Source organism: Carica papaya, chromosome 1 (genome assembly GCF_054855325.1).
Source record: "Carica papaya isolate Zhongbai chromosome 1, ASM5485532v1, whole genome shotgun sequence".
NCBI lineage: Eukaryota > Viridiplantae > Streptophyta > Magnoliopsida > Brassicales > Caricaceae > Carica > Carica papaya.
The window spans coordinates 21999284-22023487 of NC_142309.1; the positions used below are offsets into that span (position 1 = coordinate 21999284).

Genomic DNA, 24204 nt, shown 5'->3' on the forward strand with positions numbered 1-24204 from the left:
TGTTTATAATCTAAAATTACTGGTGGTTAGTGAGATTAGTACATTTAAAATTATCAATCATTTATACTAAAATGTTATATCTGTTTCAATATTAGGAATTTAATTATTGTAAATTTTTTTTTCCAAATATAATAAATTCGTTTAAATTTTATTAACTTGTTATTGAAGATCTATCAAGACACTAATAATTTTAAATTTTTTATCTTATTAAATTAAATATTATATAGTAAACACCATTAATTATATTAGAAAAATGGATGGTTGGTCATCTAAATTAAAAATAGTTAGCTAAACATGGTGATTAGTGGCTTATAACTGAATTAAAAGAAAAGAAGATGGGCCTGAAGACATGAGTGGGTCAGTGGGTTGGTGGAGGCATGTTATTATGGCTGCAAAATTGGGCAGTGAATTCCACTTTCCATGTCATTTGTTGTTGCGGCGGCTGGTGGAGTACTGGCTGTAACCCTTCTCTTTCTCTCTCCATTTTTTCTTTTCTTTTTTTTTTTATATAAATTTGAATAACATTAAAGATTGTACTGTTAAAATTTTAAATGTCTGTCACGACAGGAATTTCAGGGCCGACGGAGCCCATCTGATTCAAGCCCGATAACAGCCAATATAGAGCTGGGCCGAGGATCCACTTTTGAAATTTTTGACTTTTGGACCTACCTTGGCCCATTTCTGCACCTGTACATGTGTATATGTGATGAACAATGCAGCAAATCCAGTAGAAGTACTATAAACAACATGAAAAATATTTTAACAACGTATATATGAAACTTAAATTTTATTGAATGATATTTATATATGTGATGAACTTAGTCAACGAGATCAGAACAAAATCGAGCTTAGTAAACAAGATGATTTGGTATCCGACACCAAATCAGTGAGAAAGTCAAACATTAACAACAGACACTAGGACTAAGTTAGAGATTCTGTCATCTTCTCACTTGACATTAATTCGACATTTCAATTTTCAATACCCAATTTCGATGTTAATGGATTTACCAATTACAAAATAACAAATAATTAAACATGCAAACTGAATTGATTGAGTTATTTGATAAACATGTAAAATTATAATAAATTTGTATATGTTTTCAAGAGAAAAAAAAAAGTTCCAATCGATTCAAGCACACTGACATCGATACAGAGAGCTTATTTAAGAAAAAAGTGAATGACCAATATAATATTTATGCAATTATACATCCTACCCTTATTTTAAAAAATAATAAATAATTTTTTTTTTAGTGTAAAATAGAAGATGTTACTATCAATGTTGCATTTAAATGTTGGTTTACTTATAAAATAAACTTTATTTAAACGAAAGTTTTATAGTTCCAAATTCAAAGCACATTATTTCAAAAAAGAAATTCAAAGCATATTTTACTGAAAAGATAGATATAATGGAAAATAATTCCAAAGTGATTGACCAATTGAGATTGAGATTATTTAAATGCAACGCCACGCTATGTAGCTCAAAAGCAATGAAAATGTGCTAGTGCTAATCCAACCAAGATTTTTTATTTCTAAAAGAAAAGCGACAGGACAAGGCAAAGGCAAAGGCAAAGGCAAAGGCAAAGGCAAAGGAATCCCCCCCACCTTTGACTTCTGCGCACCGCATAATACTTTACCATCCAATATAACATTATTTTATTATATCTCTAGACAAATTTATAAATTTTAGTTGCACCATTTGAATTTATTTTATAATTGAGTTAGAATAATTTTTTTAGAATAATAATTGATTTGTATATTAGAAAACAACTAAATCGGGATGTATCAAAGTTACTCAAACTTTGTATAATGTACTAAAATTATATTTATATTTAAAGGGCAAAATATATGATTATCATTTATAATTGACAAAATAAAAAAAAAAAAAAAGAACCCACTACTTGCTGCTTGCATGAATCATGATTCAACAACACCCACCGAATCCACCATTTCTATATTTCTTATAAAAAAAAAAAAGAAAAAAAAATTTAAAAAAAAAATCAAAAGGAATCCTATATTGTTTTCAACAGCTACCATTACCCAACCAAGCTCCTAGCGTTGACTAATCACGCCTCTCAACCACTGATTGATTGATCGTTTGGTCTTCTCCCAATCCTTGTCTTGGAAGGGCGTGATTAAACTGAGAAATCACCTCTCAGATGACCGTCCGATCACTTGACTTACGATGACTCCAGGACAATCGCCGCCGGCATCTCGGCGGCTGGTTGGGTATGGTTGTGATCGCCTTCGTATGTTACAATCAACATCATGGGATCGTCTAGAGCGCGCTCCACGTGTTTCCGAGCAGGACACCCTCTGACGCTACTGCATTTGTAATATCCCCTGAAAATATGAAAAAAAAAAAAAAAAACAGAAGTCAGACAACTCAGAGGTGCAATTTGAAATGGCTGAGTCAACTCGGTTTGTGTGTTAGTTTGATTAATAAGATTTTAAAAATGTCAATGGCCGTGGAAGGTATTGGGAAGTAGAACCCCACAATCGTAAACGACAAACACAGCCGTATTAAACGACATAAATAATTAAAGCGAGTTGGCGTTTTTCACAGTTGTTGGTCAAATGGGAATATAATAGAGTTGATAAATGAGTAAATGACCGAGTCACATGTGAACGATAGAAACAAGGGAAATCTGGAGGAAATCAAACAAATATTCAAAGGTACGAAAGGTTAAAAAAAAAATTGGGAAGAAGAAAAACAGAGGAACTGATTGACTGGTGAGTCAAAACTCAGAACTCGAAGAACAAACCTTGGATGAGGAGAGCCTTTGATTGGTTTCTGGCCATATTTTCTCCAAGAATAATCATCGGGTGGAATATCAGCCATCTTGTTGCTAATTGCAGGAACTCTGATTACTCTCTTTACCCTTGATTTTCTGCTCCATTAAGCACCATTGATGGATTCAAAGCAGAGTCAGTCACAGTTACAAAATCATGCATATCCTTAAAACATAGAATCGAATGAAGATTAAATAGTGATTTAAACAGGAATCCGACTTGCCTTTTCTTGGAGCAATGACATCGACTAGAAGATGAACCGCACTTGAGAGCAGCATCGTCCATGGAACTGCACTTCCTCTTGAGAGAAGAACATGACAAAGGAGGCTTGCCAGAGGACGCAACATGAGATGGGTTTGTGAACTGAAAACCAGAAGATAAAGATCGCTGTATGCTATCCGTTTCCCCAGTTAAGGACGACATGAAAGAAGTCGCGGCAGAAATTGATGGAGATGGTGAGAAATTGATTGTGCCATGAGCATCATTTCTCTCCACGAATCCGCTCTTGGTCACCCCCAGATGAGGATTGGACTTGTTGTGGTGGTGATTGTGGGGCAGAGGAGGTAGACGATGAAGGGGAGTTGGACAATAGACTCTGAAAGCAGAACCTTGCTCTGTCGTTTGATGATACGTGGCCGACGGAACAGAAACAGATGGACCTGGGTCTTGGTGATTGCTCTGCGTTTGAAACTTTGGCTGGGATTGCTGCTGCTGTTCTGGTTGTTGCTGGGGGTGAATCTGGACGGCAGGAGCTCTTCTGAACCGAGCATGGCCAGTTCTAGATCGACCCAGCAGAGATATCATCTTCTTGAAGTTGTTCACAGCTACATCTGCAACAGCCTTGATTTCCACCGCTGGCGGTGGGCTTAACGAGGACGACGGCGAGGATTCCTGATACAGCTGTTGCTTATCTCTCGGTTGACTTTGAGAAAGCAATCTTATCACCTCCTCAACACCCTGAATTCCAGCCGATGCCGCCTCCCGCAGAGCATTCTCATCCATCCTCGCCGGCGACGCCGCTGCGAAACTATCACCACCGTAACCCATCATCAACTCCACAGCCATCCTTCTCCAGAACCATCCACAAACCAGACAAACCCGTAAATACAATTAGATTGTTGATTTGTTATAAAAACAAATACTCCCGTAAGAAAGCACCGCAAGAATTAAAAAAAAAAAAAAGAAGGAAAAAAGATTAAAAAAAAAACGAAAAAGAAAAGCAGAGAGACAAGGTGGAAGACGATGATGATAAAAGGGGTAGAATTAAGGGAATGGAGTCAAACTGATACCCTCTCTATGCAAGGCATCGTGTCGTTTTTTCATATATTGCCGTCAACCCTATGAACCAGTTAAATCACTCCACGTGGCGAACTTTTGTCTGGACATTGACCGCCTATTTAAATGCGGGACCCGGCAACGGCATAAACCGGTTGGGAACCGTGTAAAGAAATTATGAGAGAGAAAGTCAAAAGGTCGCTGTGAGCCGTTGGATTGGTGACTCTGTAACGCACATAGAGAGCGGCGTTTAGTTGGAGATGGTGAGGTAGAGTTGACCTTTAACAGCTTTTAATGCAAAAGTCATTAGTGAGAGAGGGTAAGGCCGTGGGTCCCACGGGGTTTCTTCTTTACCGGACACCGGAAGCTACGTCAAAGCCTCATCCCACAAGTCACATGGGATTCTTTCTTCTTCGAGAGAGAACTCCCAATTTTTTCTTATAATTCTTTTTCTTTCAAAATGGGCCCACTATAATTATTTGATGAAATCAAGATACATTCTCCACCGTCGATCAGATCCCATAATGAGATATTGCGTCATCAAAGTTGAATTCGCCAAGCATGGGGTCGGACTATGCATGGACTTATGGCGGGTTGCGTACAAGTGGACGTTGAAAAAAAGCCTCTCACTACTATTTGCCAATAAATTAAATAAATAAATATTTTTTGTTAGGTCAACTTGTTTTCGTTAAAATCAAATGATCATCCCGTCAATACCATTTTATTTATCTATCTATATTTAGCTAATCAGAAAAAATATATATATATTTATAAAAGGCAGGAGCAAGAAATTTAAACCTTAAATTATGGAAAAATAACATGAAAATTTTAAGACATTATATTACACACGATGATAATAATGCATGGATACACAAAATTCGGAAAATAAGAAAACACGGAAACACCAATCGTTGAATATATTTTATATTTATGACCTTTCGCCATCATTAGTTAGGTCAAGGCGAAATTAGGATAAATACTAAACAGTTTTTGACAAAATAACAGTACAAGCTGTTATTAATTAATATTGAAACGGGATTTAATTTTTTTTTAATTATAATTTTGTAGAAGTATTAATCAAATATTTAATTATTAAAAAATAAAAAAAAGTGTGAGGCATACACAACATGGGGGCGCCTTGACTTGCAGAAAATTCCGTTTGTGAACGAACACAAGTCCATGAATAGGACTGTAGTCAGCATTTAACGAATTTCATGGTTTCTTCCAACAAAAGGAAAAGAATATTAAAATTTGAAAGGATTGCTTGAAAAACAATTCATAGGCTTTCCACATTTTGAGATCAAATCCATGAAATAAGGAAGGATCGTGGGAAAGGGATTTTTACCCTTATAATTTTATTTAATAAATCTCTGAATTTCATCATCCCCAAACAGACCTCCAACACAAAAAAAAAAAAAAAAACCAATCTATATAAATGCTTACCCAAAGCAGCATTTTATTAATTATACATATATATGAGACACTGTTTAATATTTCTAAATTGAGAAAACACAAAATAATTATACTTTTTTCTTAATAGCATATAACCCAGCTAAATACTACTATTGATTAAGGAAATAAGTGAGCACAGGGTGTATTTTATGATTTTCTTTAATCAGCGAAGATATCATTTTATGTTTTTTTTTTTTTTTTACTGAATACGACGTCGTATGTCCATTTTGTTTCAATTTTGGAGTAGAGAGTTCCTAAAATACTCCTCCATGTTGTCGGGCCACCCCGTGTATTATTAATGTTTGAAGTCAAATAATAATAAAAAGAAAAATCCAATTCCATAGTAAATCGGGGGTGCATAAATGAAGAGATTCACACGCTAATATTAATCAACTTTTCACACGCCTTCAGAAAATTTTGCCTATCAATAGTTTAATCTTATAGTAAATTTAATAAATAAAACTTGAATTTTTTATTTACTTATAAAATGATGTTATATATATATATATTATCTTATTCACAACATAATATATTTTTTTAACTATTTTGTAATTTTTATTATACAGTATATGATAACACAGTTAAAATATAATGTCTATATTAAAGTAAGCCATTGTTTGATTTCATTATTTCAAAACTCACAATAAAAATTACATAAAAATATTTCAATGTGATATTTAGACACACACTTTAATTTTTCCTTATATATTATACATGAAGTTAAAATCGATTTCACTTTTTATAATATATCAAATAAAATATTTTTTTGTAAACTTTCGATGGATAATATAACTTTATTTATTAAATATTTTATGTTTATATAATTTTTTTATGTAAATACGTGATCTTATTATGTATCTAATTATGAATTTATAGTGTTAATAATTCTGTTAAGTTTAACTCCTAAAATTCATGCATACCAAATATTTTATTTTGATATTTCTTATTGAATATTTATCTTTCAATTATTTGATTGTAACTGGTAATATATGTGTACATATCCTATGATTGTTAGTTTATGAATGACCCAAACAATATAATTTAGCATGACCCTCGAGTAGTCATCCAAAATGTTCCGATAGTTTTCATTATTATGTTCATATCAAATTTAAACTCTTTATATTAATATAAAACAAAAATTAATCTATTACAACTAATAAATTTTCCTAATTTATATGTAACAATCAAATAACGATGCATTAATTTGCTAGTAATTAACAAAGTATCAAATTTATATATATGCGTAGAATATATAAATTATTATATATATATATATATATCAAATGATTAAAATATATACAATAAATCTGAACGAAATATAATATTACTACAGTTATATAAATTAGTCTACAAATATTTTACCCGCTCAATTGAAGAAAAAAGAAAAATCAAAGTAACAAAATTTAGAAGAGCAGAAGTGTGATTCATACACAACACGGGTTGCAAAAGTAGCGTGGACTCTTGGACTATCAATAAACAAAAAATATGCTTTTGAACACAAGCCCGTGATACAAGATTCTACCAAACATTTTGCCGATTTTTGTTTCTTCCGACAAAAGAATAAAAATAAAATAAATATATATAAAATAAATAAATAAATACATATATATATACACACACGCACACACACATACACACACACACACACATGAAATGGGTCTCCTGTTCTAATGAGACTTGTGGGTAAGTGGTGAAGTACTGATATTTTTTAGAATAATTCGAATTGAAGCAATTGAATATTTAACTTTGAAGCTATATGATATAATCAATTAATAAAAAATATTATAATACTCCACTTTTATCATATATCATACTGTGTACATATATATATATATTATATTCATAGAATACAATTCAAATTTAAAATCTTTTAATGGTGAAATTTTACTTTTTAAATTCCCAAATTTTATGATTTAATTAAAATGTAATTATAATAGTCGTTACATCTTTATCAAGTGAATCAAACAATCCATTTACACGTCTAATTTAAGTTCATTCATTCATTTTTTCCATTATAAGTCCAAAAGCTCAGTGGGCTTTTTTATAAGCTATTCAGCTGTCAACTGAAAGGGGCTTTTTTTTTTTTTTTTTAACTTGAACTATAAGCTAAAAGCCGCTTTTTTGAACTTGAAACAACGATGAAGTGGAGACAATTACAATAGTTTTTTAAAAATATACTCTCTTTAAAGCTTAAAGCCCTAAAACAATGAAAAGCCCAATGGTAGAAAATGGTATGTTAATGATTATACAATTAAATACATTGTTAATGTTGTAAATTTCAATTAATTAAATAATTAAAATTTATAAATTAATTAACAATTAATATATTTGAACCAGATGCAGTATTAAAGTAGTAAATGACGATTTTTCATAAGTTTTATTAATAAGTAATTTAATAAAACAAATGACCTACCTTTAACAATTTATTAAAATGATAAAACTAATAAATAATTTATTAAATATTAAGTTAATTAATGATTAATTAATTGAATAAATAAAATTAATTAATTAATTTTTAATATTAGTTTAATAAGGAAATTCGTGATTCCGTTAGAATTCCGTGAACAACCGCACAAACGTTTCAATTCCATGTACGGTTGTCGTTAAAATTGCGAACAAATAAACTTTTATAAATATGTGACGTTAAAATTCACGTGGGTGCCCCGTTCAAAATGACGTCATCAAGTATATTCAATTTGAGGCCAGGTGGAAAATTAGAATCAAGCGCATCTACCATTTTTTGAATCTCTTTAATTTTTAAATAAAAATGGGGAATACTTCTATGCTAAATTGAATTTTTTCATTTAATTTACAGTCAAACATATACAACCTCCAATTTTGTATATATATATTTATGTATATTTTTTTAAACTTTAACTTAAAATTTATTCTTAAATAAATTCAGATATATTGTAGAAGTCTCAATTTACTTTAGATTTCGAACGAATTTTTAAAATTTATATTTTTTTACTATATAAATTTTAGATTAACATTACTATACTCATATACTAATAAAAAAATAAAATACGCAAGATCCAAAAAAAAATCTTTAGTAAATTAAAAAATATTAATAATATATATTATATATTTAAAATTAACAAATATAAACATTAAACTAAATAATTGTTGCGATTAAGTTGAGATGTTTTTTTCACATAAATTGAACCGTATTAAGTATAAATGGTCCCTTTTCTTAATAAAAATAAAAATAAATGTTCCTATAATTTTCTCCATATAAAAAGAATATAGTTTAGTTTTCAACTTTGCAAGTTGTTCAGAGTTATTTATTTTTGTATTAATATATTTTATCTTATTAATTTCAATAATTTTTTTTAAACTTATTATCTACAAGAAAAAAATCTTAATTCATTAAAAATATATATTTAGTTTAAATACAACATTATCTAATTTTAATTACAAATTTTCAAATATATGCAATTATTTTCATAATTTCCAATTGGATTGCAAGTAAAAAGCTTATAGATCCTGACAATGAAACCTTTCACATGGGTGAAGTCAACATTTATGAAAATTCAACTTCTACAGTTTTCATATTTTTCGTATTTTTTATTCGAAATGCCAACGATTTGGCCATTAAATCGATGTGTGTGTGTGTGTGTGTGTGTATATATATATGTGCGTGTGAGATTAAATATATGTATATTTAGTTATTTGTAAGCTTATAAAACAAAGTTACACGTTTATTTATAAAAAGTTGATTCTTTTTTAAATTAAATAAATTTTCTTTGGTTATTCACATAGTTTGACTTCAAAATTTATTTTTAAACAAAATCTTGTCAAAGATTAAAATAAAGTTTCACAGTTATTTTATAATTATACATCTTTTAGTTAAACATAAATATAATTAACAAGGATATAAAACAAAATAAAGATATCATTCTCAAAGCACAAAATTAAACAATCCATAATTACTTTAAAGAATCCATTCTCCATATAAAAATTATCAAATAACTTTAATATTGTATAAAAATAGTAACAAAATGAGTTATGTGCGGATTTTATCAAAATCAAATTCATCTTAAGTGCATAATATATCGTCTCGATAACTATTAGATTCCAAACATATTCATAAAAAATATTTTTATTCATACCATGCAAATTTACGTTGAAACCCGCTCCATTCTGGTTTATTAAAGATAATAAAATCTTATATGATGTGAACAGACTTGGTAACAAACAATGCATATGCTAATTAACAAAAATAAGACCAACTAACTAATGGATAAAATGTTAAATATGGCAAATGCGAGACTAGGAAAACAAAGATGCTGAAGGATAGAGACGACCTTGCAAGACATGTGAAAATTTGAGGGTGGTTTTCGAATATGATGCTGGTTGAGAAAGGATTGTATGAGTTATTCAGAAAATTGAGAGCCATTGGGGAAAGGTATAAAATAGATAAGTGAAAAAAATAAATGAAAAAACTAACAAATAAGATTTCAAAAATAGGGTAAAAATATATTGCATATTGGATTGTTGTTAGAATTTACACATAAATCTATTTAGTCAAACTTTATTTGTAAAGACCCATAACTTAAAGGAAATAAATTTGTATTTTTAATATGCGGAAGCAAACAATAATATTAGAGTTTACATTTTTTAGAAAGTAAATTAGAATGTCCAATAGGATTACGGAAATGTTCATACTACAGTGGCTCGTAAAAAGAAGCAAATAAGTGATTTAAAATATATAAATAAATATCATAGGAATTAACCTGCACTGGCTCTTGAAGAGGTCCAGAAGGTAAACTACTAACAACTTTCTTACTGATCTGAAATATTTAATCAAATGGTGAACTAAACTAACTCAGTAAGAATATTACGCTAATCACTGATATGGAAAATAAAGGTTGGTAAAAATCACAAAACAATTAATGGAACCTTTAATATTAGTAAATTTATTTAATATCAAAATATTATTTCCATACTTGTCGTTACGAATTTTTCAAAACTAACCTATAAGACAAATACTTATATAACATTTATTATTTTATGTACAAGTGAGTAAAATCGGTTATTCTCTCTTTTTTTTACCTGCTTACTGGGACTATTGGGAGTCCATAGGGATATCTCCCTACTCGTGAACCTAATATCTAAATTTGTTATGTAATACTCGAGCCCGAAAAATGGCCTGAGATGTTTTTAAATTATTTATTAAAAAATTATTTAATTTAATTTATTTTTATTTAATTAAAATTTTCAAAAAAAATGAATTAGGGACGAGACTGAAAATAATTTTAAAAAAATATGAAAATTTGAGTTATGTGAGTATTTTTGAAAGAAAAATTAGAAATAGGGGGTCAAAGTACTAAAAAAAAAGTTCGACCATGTAGGACCCCCACTCAGCAGTCTCGAAGAATCAAAACGCGCTGTGTGGTAAGGCACGCTGATATTGGTGCCACACGGGAGGCCACGCTTGCGATTCGTGTGCCCCGTGATCGGACAGTCCAAGATCGATCTCGCGCGCGTAGACGACCTAGATTCGTTTTTTCTTTAGGTGCAATCAGACAATCGAGATCAATCGTGATGAACGGTTCAGATTCGTTTTCTTCTTAGACACGATGGGATGGATAAGACCAATTGTAATGGACTGCCCAGATCAATGTAGGATGAGTATAAAGATTTTACATCACACGGAAATTCGAACCTTAACTGTCAGCCCCCGCCGAAAAAGAAGAACCAGACGCTGGAGAAAGAGGCCGACAGCCGACCGCCGCTGTACCTGAGCCATTGTTGGCTGCCAAAAAAGGTAAAATTCTCTCTACCACTCGAAATTCGATTCCAAGCACTCTAGTGGTCAAACCAGAGAATGAGGGACGTTAGGTGAGCCATAAACTGCGGGCAAAGTCTGATGGAGCCGCCAAGGCAAAAACTCCAAAATCCCTCTGATGAGCCCCTTCTTGATTCCCGTTTCACGTAATTTTTCGATTATTGTGTTCACCGTCTATTTTTGTGTAGGGTACTCAAATAAAGAATCTCAGCCACGAAGGAGGACAGGCAGAGCTGCCGCACTCACAGGTCCTCCCCCCCCCCGGCCGATAGATTCATTTTTTTGTGATTTTTCGGCCAACCAAGGCCCGTAACGTATTTTTCTACAAGGATACGACTAAAATCGACAAAACTGGCCAGTATAAGGCATATCGCCGCCATGGTTGGCAAAGCCGGCGTTGAAGCATGGTGAAGCTAGTGTGGAGCACGGCGGAGCCGCATGACAAAACCCTAAAATTTGTCGGAATGAGTTTTGGACACCGATTTTAGATTTTTTTAGGTACTTTTAGATAAATGACTAGTGTTTTGGATTCCATAGAAAAAATTCAGGGAACCCGGTACTCATTAGGAGATATAGTAGACAGCTCGACGTCTCGAAATACCGATCTGGGTAAGGATCCCTCTTCCTATTCTCCATTGTCGTAAATTGAGATTTAATGATGTATAATTTTGTGTTTTCATAAAAAATTAGAAAATCCTAAAAACACTTACAAGTTACTAGTGGAGTCAAAACCGGTTAGTTCATAATTGTCTTTATTCCTGTTATTTTTTTATATTGTCCTACTTGTTTGATTTTCGTATAACACATGTTCTTAATTTATAGTTCAATAGTCTTATCAATTTATCTGGTTATTTTGTTTATATACCGTAAGCATGAATGTAGTTTAATTGATTTGTGAATGTGATATGAGATATTGGTATGAGTTTGTTAGTTATTTTTTGATGAAAATATGTATGTGAAAGACTTACTAGTTATCCAGAGAAATGGCCGACAGGTATGGTACAAAGAGAACCCTACGGTGAACATTACCTCAGTCGGACGGAACTAGAAAGTTTCTTACCAAAAAAGCTTGAGAGATATAGTTCACTCTCATACCGAACGGGGTATTGAGGCGATAAAATATTTGGTACCCATTACCGAACGGGGTATGAGGACGGCCGATTAATTGTAAAATTAGATATTGGATTCACGAGTATGGGAGACACCCCTATGGACCTCTAAGGGTACCAGTAAGTAGGTAAAAAATGAAAATTATTGTTTCTCATTCTTTTATGTGTAAAAGTGAAAAGTGATAAGGGTATGCAATTTCATAGATTGTCTTTGAAAAACTCGTTATGGTAAGTATTAAATAAATGTCTTCAAGTTTTAAATGTATTTAAATAAAGTAAGGGCTCCATTTATTATTTTTATGATTTTTTTACCAATCTTGAGTTTTCAGTATATGTGATTAGTGTGATATTCTTACTAGATTAGTACAGTTTACTCTTTTATTAACTATTTCAAATAAAGATAATCAAGATTCAGATCTCGATTAGCAAAAGTAGATTATGAGTAGTTCACTATCCGGACTCCCTTCAAGTACTAGTGAAGGTTGTTTTGTGATGTTTAGTTATTCGTTTTTTGCTTTATTTCTTTAATTTCATTTTGTCTTTTAGAAAAAATATTCTCGTAACTCTATTGGGTATTTAAAATTATTATATAAGAAATATAAATCCTAAATCTATTAATCGTTTTGCATTTAATTTATGAATTTATTTATCCTTTTAAGTTCTAGGCCTCTACATGGTAGCTCAAGCAGGGCACCATGCCTGTTCAAGTCACTTGAGAATAGTTCTTGATGACCTTCAATGCAGAGTACCTCCTAAAACACCTCTGATATTTTAAGGAACTAGAGTTTGCACACCTAGTCTAAGGTAATATGACTGTGTTGGAGTATACTTGAAGGTTCCTAGAGTTTGGCCAGTATAACCATGAGAACATGATGGATGAAGGTAAAAAGGCAAGGAAGTTTGAGTGGAGCCTCTGTCCTGAGATCAGACAGCAGCTATACGTATTTGAGCTCAGTACCTAGTCAGTTATTCTGGCCAATGCACAACTAGTAGAGAAGAACCTTCACATATTTCATCCAGCAGCGGAAAATCCTAGACCCCTAATTTCACACCATAGACTAGCACCCACTGCACCGGCTCAGAAAAACAAGAGGCCTAGGCGAGTGACTCAGGCTCCTCCTTAAGCTCCGGTAATAGGACACGGTAAGATTTTCCAATATTATGGTAAGGATCATGAGGACCGACCCTACTATCATCTCAATAATACCTGCTGCATATATGGGAGTATCCAACACTATGCGAGAGAGTGCCTGCGAAATCAGAATCAGGTCAGATCTCCTATCCAGATAGAGCTTACAACCTCACTCAATAGGATGCTAAAGCCAACCCGGACGTGATACAGGGTACGTACGCTATCTGTAATTACCTTGCACATATTTTATTGATATTGGTGCTTCACATTCATTTGTCTCGCACACTTTTATACCAAACTTAAAATGTTTCACCGGAAAGGTTTGATTTTGTGTTGTCTGTGTCTACTCCTGGAAGTAAGACATTATTAGGGGAGGTTATATTTAAAGTTTGTATCATAGACATAATAGATATGAAATTGAGTATGGACCTGATATAGATTGACACGGGGGACTTTGATGTAATCCTGGGGATGAACTGGTTAGTAGCGTATTACGCTACTGTATACTACTTTCACAAGAAACTTGTATTCAACCCTCATAACAGAGAGCTATTTACAAGTTAATAAAAATTTTAAATGTTATTTCCTTATGGTAATTTCCTTATTACATATTGCTTTAACTTTGTTATCTTCTTTACATTAGGCAAACGTAAGAAAGAATTTTGCATTCAAGAGATCTCGGTAGTTCGAGATTTCTCTTATGTGTTTCTTTACGAACTACCCGTACTACGGGTTGATAGAGAAGTTGAGTTAACCATAGATCTTCAGTCTGGCACCCAGCTTATCTCGATGCCCTTTACTGTATAAGCCGTATCAAGATGGAAGAACTGAGAAAATAGATCAATGAATTACAGGACAGTGGGATCATCTGACATAGTGTATCTCATTGGGGTGCTAGAGTTACATTTGTAAAGGAAGAAGACAAGACGTTACAATTATTTTTATCGACTACAGGATATTAGACAGAGTCACGATCAAGAACAAATACCCCCTTCCCAGAATTGATGACATTTTTAACTAGTTGTAGGGTGCCCAGGTCTTCTTCAAAATAGATTTGCGTTCGGGTTACCACTAGGTAAAGATCAGGGCAGAAGACATTTCCAAAATAGCTTTCAAAAGCATATACGAACATTATGAGTTCTTGATTATGCCCTTTGGACTTACAAATGCCCCAGCCATTTTTATCCACTTGATGAACAGGGTTTTAAGACAATTCCTAAATCAGTTCGTTATTGTGTTTATCGATGATATCCTATTCTATTCAAAGAGTAAAGAGAAACACGTTCACCACCTGATTTAGGTTTTGTAAGTTCTCGTGGAGAAGAAACTGTATGCAAAATTGAGTAAATGTGGGTTCTGCCTCAAGCAGACTATTTTTTCAGGACACATCATATCAAGGGATGGGGTATCAGTGAACTCCAAAAAAGTTAAGGCAGTAGTCAGATGGGAGAAATTGACTTCAGTCAAGAAGATTCGTAATTTTTTAGGAATGACAGATTATTACTACAAGTTTGTGGAAGAATTTTCTAGCCTAACTGCTCATTTGACCCACCTCATAAAGAAGAATGTTAAATTTGAATGAAACGATTACTACAAAAAGAGTTTTACAGAACTCAAGAAGCGGTTGACTACTGCACATGTATTGGCTTTACTAAGTGAGATAAGTGGATATACAGTTTATAGTGATACCTCCTAATTGTAGTTGAGTTGTGTTTTAATACCGTATGACAACGTCATCGTATATCGGTCCAGGTAGTTGAAGAGTCATGAGAAAAATTATCCCACCCATAACTTAGAACTTGTCGCCATTATCCACACTTTGAAGACCAAACACCATTACCTGTATAGGGAGACTTCTAAGATTTTTACTGATTGTGAGAGCTTGAAGTACATATTCACTCAGAATGATTTGAACATGCATCAGAAGTATTGAATAGAGCTCCTCAAGGATTATGACTGTAATATTTTGTATCACCCAGGTAAGAACAACATAGTAGCTGATGCGCTGAGTTGAAAAAGTGCAGGTATGTTAGCTTATCTAATGGTTTATTACTATAGGGTAATAGGGGCCACACAATAGAGATTTACATATTTAGCCCACCTGGCTGTCCAACCTGATTTGATCAAGAGAATAACAAAAGTTTAATTAATTGATTTCACCGTAGCCACCCTCAAGAAAGATGCAGAACAGGAAGTACACCAATAATTTTGAGTATTTACTGATGGATTGCTCAAGTTTCAAGACAGGGTGTGTGTTCCAAATGACAGTGAATTAAAGAGGAATATCATAACAGAGGCTCACAACTCCAAGTTCGTCATACATCTTGAAAGTACTAAAATGTATCAAAATATGTGACCCCGATTTTGGTAGAGATAGATAAAAATAGAGGTAGCCGACTTTATTTTCAAGTGTATAGTATGTCAATAAGTAAAGGCAGAGCATCAACGCTTAGGTGGAATACTTCAACCATTACCGATGCAGGAGTGGAAATGGGAACATATCGCAATAGATTTTGTGACAGGATTGCCTAAGACACGCTCAAGATATGATGTCATTTTTGTAATTATCGACCGGTTCATCAAATCTTCTCACTTTTTGGCTATGATAGACCCCTTGGATAAAGTAGCAAGAATGTATATCCGATATATAATTAGGTTACATGGAGTTCCATGTTAGTGGTATCCGACAGAGATCCCAAGTTTACTTCTCAGTTTTGGTCTAATTTTTAGCAAATCATGGGAATGAAACTGTCCTTTAGCACCCTATTCTACCATCAAACCGATGAACAATCAGAGAGGACAATTCGCACACTTGAGGATATGCTCCGAGCTTGTGTTCTAGACTTCAAGGGCCATTGGGATAATCACCTACTTTTGATAGATTTTGCCTACAATAACAGTTACTAGACAAGTATCAACATGGCTCTATACAAGGTATTGTATAGCCATTCATGCAGATTGTCGATCTGTTGGGAAGAGGTGGGTGATAGGTTGTTCGGTTCAGATCTTGTAGAGGAGACTACAGACAAGATAGTGAAGATAAAAAAAAAACATCCAGATAGCTCAAAGCAAACATGAAAGTTATATGAACACCTATAGGGGGATTTAGAATTTGAAAAAGGTGACCGAGTATTTCTTAAGGTCACTCATTTCAAGGTGTTCAGAAGATTTGTCAAGAGGAAAAAATTAAATTTCCGGTTCATCGGACCATTTGAGATCTTATACTGGATTGGTACGACCAACTACAGACTGGCACTGCCTCTAGAGCTATATAGGATTCATAATGTGTTTCACATATCTATGTTATGCAAGTATAACCCGTACCACTAACACATCCTATCCCACGAACCCCTTTTACTTTAAGAAGATCTATTCTATGAGGAGGTACCGGTTGACATTATAAACCAAAAGAGTAGAATACTCCACAACTGATAAATTCTATTCGTGAAGGTCTAATGGTAGAACCTTACGCAGGAAAAGGCCACTTGGAAACTGGAATCAAGCTTCAGGGCCCAGTACTACCCAACTGTTCGACTAAGTGGGAGAGTGACCAATTTGAGGAACCAAATTTTTCTAAGGCAGAGAGTTGTAATACCCAGGTTTGAAAAATGGTAGTAGATGTTTTTAAATTATTTATTAAAAAAATTATTTAATTTAGTTTATTTTTATTTAATTAAAATTTTAAGAAAAAATGAATTAGGAACGAGATTAAAAATAATTTGGAAAAAAATATGTAAAAATTTAAGTTAATTGTGTATTTTTTAAAAAAAAAATAGAAATAGAGTCAAAATGTAAAAAAAAAAGTTTGACCACGTAGGACTGCCCATTCAACAGCTTCGATGAATCGGGGCATGCCACGTGGCAAGGCATGCTGATGTCGGTGCCACACGAGAGTCCACGCTGGCCATCCGCGCGCCCCGCGATCGGACGACCCAGGATCGATCCCGCGTGCGTGGATGTCCTAGAATCATTTCTCCCTTAGGCGCAATGGGACGATCGAGATCAATTGTGATGAATAGTCCAAATTCGTTTCCTTCTTAGGTGCAATTGGACAGACAAGATTGATTGCAATGGATGATCCAAATTAATGCGGAATGAGTATAAACACTTCACATTACATGGGATCTCGAATACTAGGCGCCAACCCCAGCCGAAGAAGAAGAACCAGACGCTGGAGAAGGAAGCTGATCACTGACTGCTGTCGCACTAGAGCCACCACCATTTGTTAAAAAAGATAAAAATTCTCTCTATCCGCTTGGAATTCGATTCTGAGCACCTCTGTGAACAAATCAGAGTAAAAGGGACGACAAGTGAGCCAGAAACCACGGGTATAGCCCGACGAAGCCGCTGCGACCAAAATCGCAACATCCTTTCGATGAGCCCCTTCTCGATTTCTGTTTCACATAATTTTTTGATCAATGTCTTTATCGTCTTTTTGTGTGCAAGGTAGCTGAAGAAAGAACCTCACCTGCAAAAGAGGACTAGCAAAGCTGCTGCACCCGGAGGTCCCCCCCCGCCGGTAGGTTTGTTTTTTTGTGTTTTTTCGTCCAATCGAGGCCCCTAACATATTTTCTGCTGGGGTACGGTTAAAACCAGCCAAAACTGACCAAAACTGGCCAGTTCAAGGCGAACCACCACCGTTGGCGGCGGAGTCTGCGAAGGAAAACAACGCTGCCGCTGTGCTAGAATCCCAGAATTGACCGGAATTAGTTTTGGACACTAATTTTATATTTTTAGGGTATTTTTGTGTGTGTGATGAGTGTTTTGGATTCCACATAAAAAATTTAGTGAATCTGGTACCTATTAGGAGACATAATAGACAGCTCGATGTCTCGAGTCACCGATTCGGATAAGGATCCCTCACCCTATTCTCCGTTACGATAAATTGAGGCTTAACAATATATAATTTCGTATTTTTATAAAAAATTAAAAATCCTAAAAATAATTACAAGTTATTAGTTGAGGCAAAACTGGTTAGTTCACAACTATTTTGATTTCTTATTTATTTTTCTGTACTGTTCTATTTACTTGATTGATCCACTGTATGATTAAAATTATTACTTTTAAATTATTTTTCTCATTTATTGATTGTCTGGTTATGATCTTTATCTGATTCATTAATTTGAAATAAAAGCCCCAATTACCATGCTTAATTGTTGAGGTATGAAATCATATTGTTTGCTTAAATATCATTTAATTAATATGTGAATATACAATGAAATATTGGTATATGCTTGTTGGTTATTTGTTGATGAAAATCTATATGTGAAAGACTTACTGGGTACTTGAGTAAAGGCGGACGAACTCGATACATAAGGAACCGTACCATGAATGTTACCTCAATCCGACGGGGCTGGGAACTTCCTTACCATAAAAGTTTGGGAGATATGGTTCACCCTCATACTGGACAGGGTATCGAGGCGATGAAATTTTTGGCACTCTTTACTGGACGAGGTGTGGGGACGACCGATTAATTATTTAAATTGGATATCATGTTCATAGGTAGGGGGGTCACCCCTATAGACCCCTAGGGGTACCAGTAAATAAGTAAGAAATGAAAGTTATCATCTCTTATTCTCTTATATGTAAAAATAAAAAGTTTATGAATATGAGTATTCATAGGTTGTCTTTAAAAAACTTGTTATGGTAAGTATTAAATGAACGTCTTCATTTAAATAGAGCAAGGGTTCCATTAGTTATTTTTCTAATTTTTTACCAATTTTTAATTTTTTGTATATGTGATTAGTGTGATATTCTTATTAGGCTAGTGTAGCTCACCATTTTATTAACTATTTTCGGTCAAGAGGAGCAAGATCTAGATTCCGATCAGTAAGAGAGTTGTGAGTAGTTCAATACTCGGACTCCTTTCAGGTATTAGTGAAGGTTATCATCGGATGCTTAGTTTTTCATTTTTTATTTTATTTTTTTAATTTTCGTTTGTCTTTTAGAATGGACATTCTCGTAACCTTATTGGACGTTCTAAATTATTATATAAAGAATGTAAACTCTAACTCCATTAATCGCTTTCACATTTAATATATGAATTTATTTACATTCAAGTCCCGAACCTTTACATGTTAATTTACCTGACTGTCATCATACCCCGTCCGGTAATGGGTGTCAAACACACCATCACCTTGATACCCTATCTGGTATGAAGGTGAACTATATCTCCCAACCCTTCTGGTATGGGACCTCTCAACCCGTCTGGTTGATGTATTGTCCACGGTAGGATTTTTCTTATGTACCGGGTCCATTTACCATTTTTCAGGGTACCTAGTAAGCCTTTTATATATAGATCATCATCAATAAGCAATCACCAATTACCCACTAACATCTCATTTTATATTTACAGATAAATCAAACGGCATTTAAGCAAACATTATATTTTTATACCTTAACAATTAAAAACGTAATTAGGGCCTTTATTTCAAATCAGTCAATCAGATAATCAATAACGAGAAAGCAATTAAATATAATAATTTAAATCGTACGGCGAAATAGTAAGCAATTTAGGCAGTATAGAAAAATAAATAGCCACATAGACAGGCTTATGACATCGTACACTAACTAGTTTTCTAACTCCAATAGTGACATGTAATTATTGTTAGGATTTTTCTAATTTTTACAAAACACAAGATTATCGATATATTAAGCCTTAAATTTATTGTAATAAGGGATAAGATTAGGGATCCTTACCCGAATTGGTATTTCGAAACGTATCTTGTAGGATTCCCAAGAAATTCTTCGATTTCTTCCGGAAGCAGATGATTTTTCATCCGCTTCTCACGTTCCGTGAATAGCCGGGGCATTGAGGAATATCTAGAAAGGCATTCTTTTGACCCAATTTTTTTTTTCTCCTTATCGGTTAAGAAAGACAAGAAAATTTCAGGGTAACAAACATTCTCTAGAATTTCTCTTAGATTCGAACCCATAGCTGATGATAGAACTAAAATAGATATTTTCTATTTTTGTTATCTATTATGCCTTCTAACGGGTCTCGATCTTCTTGAATTTTGAAAAAATTTAAAATACTCATCACGCAACTAAAAATACCCCAAAAATTCCAAATTGGTGTCGAAAATCCTTTTCGATCAATTTTAGGGTTCCGGTATGGCGGCGCCATCGTACTCCAGCGTTGGCTCCATCGCCCACGGTAGCGGTTCGCCTCAATCTGGCCGATTTTGGCCAATTTTGACCAGTTTTACACGTATCCCTGTGAAAAAATATGTTATGGAGCCTTCGTTGGCCGAAAAACACAAAAAATAGAACTTATTGGCAGGTGGTCTCCGACTACGGTGGCTTTGCCGGTTCTTCTTCGCGACTGAGGTTTCTTCATCGACTAAATCTATACAGAAACGGACGATGAGTACAATGGTCAGAAAATTACGTGAAACGGAAAGCATGAAGGAGCTCATTGAAGGGATTTTAGGGTTTCGGTTGCAGTGGCTCCGCCACGCTGTGCCGGCGGTTTCTAGCTCATCTGTCATCCCTTTTATTCTGTTATGGCCATGGAAAGACTCAAAATTAAATTCCATGTGGGTAAGAGAGAATTTTACTTTTTTTTTTTGCAGTCGGCTGTGGCTCCGATGTGACGGCGGCCGGTGGTCGGTCTCCTTCTCCGGTGGTTGGTCCTTCTTCTCCGGCGAGGGCAGGTGCGGCTAGGATTAGAGTTCCCCTTGGACGCGATATTTTTATACTTATCCTGCGTCGATCTGGGTCGTCCTTTTGCGTCGACATGGACCGAGGAGAGTCGTCCGATAGTGGCCTGTTTAGGCCGATTGCGTGGACGAATCTGCACCATTTATGACAATTGATCTCATCCGTCCGATCATACCTAATGAGAGAACGCATCTGAGTTATTTACGCGCGCGGGATTGAATCTGGGTTGTCGAATCACTAAGCATGCGGTTTGCCCGCGTGGCGTCGGTGAGTTTGTTTTGTTATGTTGCGTGCTCTAGTTCGTCGTGGCTACTAACTGAGTCGTCCCACGTGACCAAATTTTTTTTTTTTGCATTTTAACCCATCTGTTTCTAATTTTTCTTTTAAAAATATTCTCCGAACTCAAATTTTTATTTATCTTTCCTAAAATTGCTTTCAATTATGTCGATAACTTATTTTTTAAAAATAATTTAATAAAATTAATATTTTTTATTATTTTTATAAACACAAAAATTGATTATGAGTTAAATTTTGAACTCGAATATTATATTATTAAGTATAATATTTTCGTTAAAATGCAAGTTTTAGTTAGGTCAGCTTTGAGTTGACAAAAAAAGATGTATGGGTCATGACGTATTCAGTTAGAACGAACTTAAATTTACTCTTCCTACTGTGCTTCATACATGATTAAACATTGGTTGTAAAAAAAAAATTAATTTTCCGTATAAACAATTTATTTATTGTTCTGCTATGAATGAAAATTAATAGATAAATTTTTGTGAGGAAATTAAAAAAAGCTATTGTTTTATGTGACAATGAAAAAAGTGGTGGAAAACACGAAATTTCATGATTCATTACAAATGTGATGCCTTAATTCTCATATATTTATAGACTGCATATACATATATATTTTGTTCGTTTTAAATTAAGTTTTATAAATTAAGATATTGTAAATTAATATTTATTCACGAAATTTTGTCCAGTCCCCACTAAGAATATCAAATTATGAATATGGGCGGCTTCAATTATTAACTATTTATTTTTAAAAAATAAAAAATGACATTCTATCAAGAAAGCAACAAACTTATTATTATTGTTATAATATTTTATATTTTCTTTAGTATAAAAAAAAAGATATTATATAGATTTTAGATTAATAGTGAACGTGGACGCAGACAAGTGGGCGGTTGTGGGGCAGAGGTGTTACTTGTTACGGCATGGGATCTTTACTTCAATAATAATTAATAACTCTGCTCCCGGAACTTGTCGTGTTGTTAATTATTATTATTCATTTGAAAAATATTTTTTTAATTAATATATTAAATGTAAAGTATTTTTTTAACAAAAAATTAAAATTAAAATTTAAATATATTAACAGTTTTAAACAAAAACTATACAACTTGTCTTTTTTATAAGATATGTTTTTTTATTAAATTTTATATTTAAAATTCTAAAATTATTTTCACCAAATGCATATTTTTAAAAATAATAACAGTTTTCGTAGTTAATAAATTTTGACCAAAAATATTATTAATAAACAACTATTCTAACACAATTCTTAAAATTTACAACACAAATTATAGTCCTTTTAAATACTTGTTTGTTTTAAATAAACTATAAATCAATAGTGTAAAAATCCAAAATCCTTAATAAAATAAATTTGAACTAAAGATACGGAAACATATAATAACGTTAGGGTTTACATTCTTTACACATTTAATAAAATACTTAATAAAGATACGAAAATATCTCTTTCATAACGGTTCATAAAAAAAACAAAATAAATATATGAAAATAGTAAATAAATGTTATAGGGAGGTTAACCTCCACTAGCAATTGATAAGATCCGGAAAACACTTACTCACTGCCCTCCTGCTGATTAGAATTTGGATCTTAATATTCTTGATCTGAAATGGTTAATAAGGGTGAATTATATTATCCTAATAAGATTATCACACTACTCACCGATACGAAAACTGAAGATTAGTAAAACAAAATATAAAATGACTAATGGAGCGCTTAATTTAAGTAAGTTCATTTATCATATGAAAAACTATTTATTGCATACTTACCGTTATAAAATTTTTAAAATCGACCTATAAAGACAATAACTCAAATAACATTATGATCTATTATACAAGTGAGCAATAACAATAACTTTTTTTTTATTTGCTTACTGGTACTTTTGGGGGTCCATAGAGAGCTATGCGTGAACCCAATATCTAAACTTGTCAATTAACCGGCCATCCCCATGAGCGCTAAAAATGTCATCAATCGATACCCTATCTGATATGAGAGTAAACTAGGTCGTCTCCATACCCTGTCTAGTATAAGCGCCAAAAATACCATCCGTCCATACCTTGTCCGGTATTAGGTAATGTTCACAGTAAGGTTTCATATGTATCCAGTCTGTTCACAATCTCTTAGGATATCCAGAAAGATAACTATTTATTAATTCACATAATCAAACAATTTTTCATTTGTATATTAATTTCACATTTCACAAATTAACCGTAAATCACGCAAAACAAGCGATATATGCATTAAGAAAACATAATTGAATCATTCAACTATTTTAATATCTTATTATGTATTTAAGGTTGTACAAGTAAATAATCAGTTAAGCATGTCAAATAAATAACTAACCGATTCTGCCTCCATTGATGACCTATAATTATTTCCAAATTTTTTTTAAATTTAGTAAAATACCATATAATTGATTATTAAGATTTAATTCCATAATAAGGAATAAGATTATGGATTCTTACCCGAATCAGTGTCTGAAATACTGTACTTTCTACCGTGCCTCCTGACGGTTCTTAAATTTTCTGAATTATACTACAGATATTAAATAAGCTTCATGTACCTAAAAAATACGATAAAAACTAAAAATCGGTGTTAAAAATCCTTTTCAACTAATTTCAGGATTCCGACCGGTCGCCGTGCTCTGGCGACGGCACTGCCACTCGTGGCGGCGATTTGACTTGGTTTGA

General features: G+C 33.2%; 1 protein-coding gene across 1 annotated transcript; it reads right to left on the reverse strand.

The window, feature by feature from the left end:
• Positions 1-1798: 1798 nt before the first annotated feature.
• WRKY7 (WRKY DNA-binding protein 7) lies at positions 1799-4335 on the reverse strand. Its single transcript, XM_022047906.2, has 3 exons — positions 3014-4335; positions 2763-2888; positions 1799-2340 (listed from the first exon to the last, which is right to left on the reverse strand). Exons 1-3 carry the CDS (start codon positions 3853-3855, stop codon positions 2178-2180), a joined length of 1131 nt encoding a protein of 376 aa, XP_021903598.1. The 5' UTR covers positions 3856-4335; the 3' UTR covers positions 1799-2177.
• Between the last annotated feature and the right edge of the window lie 19869 nt (positions 4336-24204).

What these genes read in the sequence shown, in the direction of transcription:
- WRKY7 (XM_022047906.2), bottom strand. Translation starts at nt 3,855, where the DNA reads ATGGCTGTGGAGTTGATGATGGGTTACGGTGGTGATAGTTTCGCAGCG. An exon ending in TGTCATTGCTCCAAGAAAAG is followed by an intron (nt 2,889 to 3,013) that starts GCAAGTCGGATT and finishes TTAATGGAGCAG; the next exon opens with AAAATCAAGGGTAAAGAGAG. An exon ending in AAAGGCTCTCCTCATCCAAG is followed by an intron (nt 2,341 to 2,762) that starts GTTTGTTCTTCG and finishes TCATATTTTCAG; the next exon opens with GGGATATTACAAATGCAGTA.